The 5,264-nt window shown below is 36.6% G+C and overlaps 1 protein-coding gene across 1 annotated transcript; it reads left to right on the top strand.

Annotated features, from left to right (window-relative positions):
• Nucleotides 1–1,771: 1,771 nt before the first annotated feature.
• Nucleotides 1,772–4,890, top strand: LOC18038497 (probable LRR receptor-like serine/threonine-protein kinase At3g47570). The gene is made up of 2 exons (XM_006428224.2): nucleotides 1,772–4,385; nucleotides 4,475–4,890. The coding sequence occupies exons 1-2, from the start codon at nucleotides 1,772–1,774 to the stop codon at nucleotides 4,888–4,890; spliced, it is 3,030 nt and encodes a 1,009-aa protein (XP_006428287.2).
• The last annotated feature ends 374 nt before the right edge of the window (nucleotides 4,891–5,264 follow it).

A 5,264-nucleotide genomic window follows, 5' to 3' on the forward strand; every position in this document is an offset into this window, starting at 1 on the left:
AATAATTAAAATTTTTTTCCTTGTCAAAATCGTGTTCCCCATTTTCTTCTTCAAACTTCTTTTTTCAATTTTCTTCATTCCATATTTGCTGCTGCCAAATTCTTCTTCTTCTTGTTTGAACAAATTGTTGCTGACCATCTAGATGGCTGCTTTTGACACACAATACTGTATTTCAGTTACCTAGGAATGCTGCTTGTGTCGTTGACACAGAATGTCATGGTTGCTTCAATTCTGTTCTCTGCTTTCCACACCACATTCCATCTTTTCTCTGGATTTTTTATTCCTAAATATGTAAGCTACTATTGATTCCAAATCTATGCATTGAACAGAATTAGAACTTGAAGAAGATTGCTTAGCATGGAATATTTTGATAGTTTTGTGTTTCCAATGACTGTTAATATAAGTTTTCAGTAAATTCCAAAATGGTGGATGTGGCTGTACAGTCTGACTCCTACATCTTGGACAATGGAGGGATTTCTTACTTCACAATATGGAGATGTAGACCAGAAAATACAGTTGTTTCTAGAAAAGAAAACGATAGCTGCTTTCTTAGAAGCGTATTTTGGTTTTAATTTTGATGACTTACCTTCTGTGGCAGTTGTTCTCGCTATATTTCCTTTACTTTTGGCTTCTCTCTTTGCATTTTGTGTAGGACCGTTGAACTTTCAGCAATGGTGAATCTGTTTGTGGATTTAATGTTTGTATAATGCATAGACCATAGGCATGTAATTTGTGATTTATGTTTTGATAATTGTAAATGGTTGAACATTAAAAGTTATACAAGTTAGAGCCTCTCTTCTCAATATCAAACAAACAAACATATAATCTTCTTCCAATCTCAGGAAAACTCTCATTGCTTCCTTGAGAGAGGCAAAACCTGTATTTCTCATAAGTGATGATCATATATGCAACTGCTTGAATAATATTTAAGGAACCTCAACTGCCAAATTGTTTTCCCTATGAACTGCAATCAATAATCAATTTCATCTCCAATGGTTTGTAAAGGGACTCTACCTTCTCTGAGCCACACGGAGAGTGCAATTTCTTTTCTGTCAAGACAGCCTGGAATTTGTCCTTGAATTCCTTTTGTATCAGTCTGTTCTGTTAATTCAATACCTTTTTTCATTGCTTTGCGAAAAATGAACTAGATTTTCAAATGGGCGGCTATAAATTTGGCAAAGAATATTGGGGTGTCCGGAAGGATTTGTAATTCTTGTAATAACAATGTTTATTTTTTGATTCACACATCTAACATCTAACCTCTTTTTTCATCGCTTTGCAAAAAGAAACTTGATTTTTTAATTTGCCGGCTATAAATTCGACAAGAATATTGGGATGTCCATAAGGATATGCAATTCATGTAATAGCAATGTTCATTTTTCGATTCATACAACTAAGTTCTTCAGAGCGGAAGAAATGAATGCACTCCCTTGAAATTAGCTCATAAAGATCCAAAATTTGAATAAAATCACGCCTGTCAATATCAAAGCGCAAACAAGAAAAAATGGACAACAATAAAAAGCATAATATGTTAACATTTCTCTTGTCGTTTGATTAGACATTTACATTTGGAAATGACCAAGTCAAGTCCAGTTTCAAACTAATAAGAAAAAGAAGAAAGAAAAACACGTCTTTGAACTTATAACTCTCAAAGCTTGGCGAAGCTCACATATAAAGGCAAGCCAAGGAAATTGCCTTCTCACTTATAGAAATGAATACAAGCATGTGCTGCTCGGTTTATTTTCCATCGATGTTTCTTTTTTTAATCACAATGTTGCAAGTTGCAGCCCTTGAGGAGGGAGATCGTGCTGCCTTGCAGGCTTTTAAGTCAAAGATTTCTCATGACCCCCAAGGAGTCTTGAACTCATGGAATGATTCTCGCCATTTCTGCGAATGGGAGGGCATCACATGTGGTCGCTGGCACAAAAGAGTCATAGCCCTAGACCTGATGTCAAAAGCCTTGAGTGGCTCATTGTCTCCGCACATTGGCAACCTTAGCTGCCTGAGAGAGATCAATCTCATGAATAACACTATCCAAGGTGAAATCCCTCGTGAATTTGGGCGTCTGCTCAGATTAGAAGCTCTGCTTCTGTCAAATAGCTCCTTGGTTGGGAAAATTCCAGCCAACTTATCTTATTGTTCCGGGCTCACAGTACTAACCTTAGGGTGCAACAAGCTAGAAGGAATTATTCCATTTGAGTTTGTCGCTTTATACAAACTCAAACGACTAGCTTTACACAGAAACAATTTGACAGGAGGAATCCCACCTTTTCTCGGGAATCTAACATCCCTGAAAAGTGTGTCTCTAGCTGGGAATTCTTTTGGAGGAAATATTCCAGATTTGTTGGGTCAATTGAAAGAGTTGGAAGCTCTTGGAATTAGCGGAAACAACCTCTCTGGCATAATCCCTCCTTCCATTTACAATCTTTCCTTCCTTGCCATTTTTTCGGTGTCTCGAAATCAAATTCATGGAAGCCTTCCACAAAGTTTAGGCCTTGCTTTTCCTAATCTCAAACTGTTCCAAATCGGCCAAGATTTCTTCAGTGGATCCATTCCAATATCTCTATCCAATGCTTCAAAACTCGAATATATTGAAATTGCGTATAACAGCTTTTTTGGAAAACTTTCAGTCAATTTTGGAGGCATGAGGAATCTTTCATACCTAAACTTAGTCTTTAGTAATTTAGGAAGTGGGGAAAGTGATGAGATGAGGTTTATGGATTCTTTGGCCAACTGTAGCAAATTGCGAGTTCTCGGTTTAGGTGGAAATCAATTTGGAGGAGCATTGCCTCATTCAATAGCTAATCTGTCAAGTCAACTTGAAATTTTGGACCTTGGTTATAATCAGTTCCATGGAAGCATCCCTTCAAGAATAGGTAACCTTGTTAACTTATATTCATTAGAGATGGAGGAAAACCAATTTACAAGCACAATTCCTAAAGAAATGGGTAAGCTTCTGAACTTACAGGGCTTGGATTTTAGTGGCAACCATTTCTCAGGAGAAATTCCTTCCACTCTAGGAAATCTGTCGTTATTATTTCAAATTTTCTTTAACAATAACAATTTATCAGGAGTCATCCCGTCTAGTCTAGGAAATTTGAAACAATTGGCATTTTTAGAAGTGTCCAAAAATGAACTCAGTGGAACTATCCCAGAGGACATTTTCAATATATCCTATCTTTCAAATTCACTAGATTTAGGCCAAAACCACTTCGTTGGATCTATACCTCCAAGGATCGGTAATCTAAAAGCTTTGAGGAGTTTTGTTGTGTCTAACAATGACTTATCTGGTGAAATTCCAAGTGAACTTGGTCTTTGCTCTAGTCTTGAAGAGATTTATCTGGCTGGAAACTTCTTCCACGGATCCATTCCTTCATTTTTTAGAACTTTAAGAGGTATTCGAAAGGTTGATCTATCACGAAATTATTTGTCTGGCCAAATTCCAATATTCCTCCAGGCTCTTTCTTTGGAATATCTTAACTTATCCTTCAATGACTTCGAGGGGAAACTACCAACGAAAGGAATTTTTGCAAATGCAAGTGCAATATCAGTTATAGGTTGTAGTAGACTTTGTGGGGGCATACCTGAGCTACAACTACCCAAATGCACTGAGAACAAATCAAGCAGTCAAAAGATCTCTCAAAAACTGAAAATAATATTCCTCACTCTTAGTGCCTTTTCAGGATTAGTCATAGTGTCATTTTTCATTTTCTATTGGCACAAAAGGAGAAGGGGACCTTCTAGGCAGCCTTCAATACCAATGATGATAAAAGCACTTCCAAAGATGTCTTACCAAAGCCTCTTCAAAGCAACTGATGGGTTTTCTTCAACACGCTTGATTGGAGTTGGTAGTTTTGGCTCTGTATATAAGGGAGTACTTGATGAAGATAGAACTATTGTTGCTATCAAAGTGATTAACCTTCAATGCCAAGGTGCCTCTAAGAGTTTCATGGCTGAGTGCAAAGCCTTGAAAAATATTCGTCATAGAAATCTTGTCAGGGTCATAACTTCATGCTCAAGTATTGATTTTCAAGGTAACGACTTTAAAGCTATTGTTTATGAATACATGCCAAATGGGAGTCTTGAAAAATGGTTGCATCCAGATGCAGCTCTGCAAAGAGATGAAGAAATTAAAATTCCCAAACTCACCCTTCCTCAGAGATTAAGTATCGCAATTGATGTGGCATCTGCACTAGAATATCTCCATCACCACTGCCAAGAACCAATTCTCCATTGTGATCTAAAGCCAAGCAATATCCTTCTCGATAAAAACTTTTCAGCTCACATTGGTGACTTTGGACTAGCAAGATTTCATGAAGCAGTCTCAAATCCAACTTCTAGCAGCTCTGTTGGAGTAAGGGGAACAATTGGCTACACAGCCCCAGGTTATAACTTACATTTAAATCCATAATTTTTTTTTTTGTGATTTCTTTGCAACTCCTAACTTCTTCATATATCTTATATTGAATGATAGAGTATGGCCTTGGAAGTGAGGTGTCAACAAATGGAGATGTTTACAGCTATGGAATATTACTGTTGGAAATGGTAACAACAAAAAAACCCACAGATGTTATGTTTAAGAGAGACTTGAATCTTCATAGCTTTGCAAGAATGGCCTTACCTGATCATGTGATGAACATTGTGGATCCAATACTTCTAAATGGTGATGAAATTTTGGCTAGTACTAATTACCATAAGAGAAGGCGAATAAGAATCAACAGCAAATTGGAATGTCTCATTTCTATGGTCAAAATCGGAGTTGCTTGTTCAATAGAGTCACCACAACATCGAATGAAGATAACTAATGTTGTCCAGGAGCTACAATCAGTCAAGAATATTCTCCTTAAGCCCGAAACTGTATCTTGTGAGGGAAATAAATTAGATAATTAAACAAGCAGACAAATAATTAGATAGTACAATATTCTTCTATAGCTTTTGCCCAAGTGAAATAAATTTACACAGTATCTTGTGACGGAAGAAAAAAGCTCATTGTTTTATGAATCACAAGGCAAGAAAGTTAAAAGTTTCATCAAAAAGAAGAAAGTGAAATTTGGTCTTAGACAAGGAAAACGGGGCTGTTGGGGGGATAACAATTTTATCACAAGTATATATTTCTCTAGGTTTATAATAAAATATTGGAAGTATAGAGTATTCCAACTAACACTGGCAATATGACGAGCTTCTGTTGTTCACATTAATTTTGAGCTTTATTGTAATATCCGTTTGGACTTATCTTATATTTACTAACTAGGGAATAGAACCGC

Source organism: Citrus clementina, unplaced genomic scaffold (assembly GCF_000493195.1).
Source record: "Citrus clementina cultivar Clemenules unplaced genomic scaffold, Citrus_clementina_v1.0 scaffold_6, whole genome shotgun sequence".
In the NCBI taxonomy this organism is placed as follows: Eukaryota; Viridiplantae; Streptophyta; class Magnoliopsida; order Sapindales; family Rutaceae; genus Citrus; species Citrus x clementina.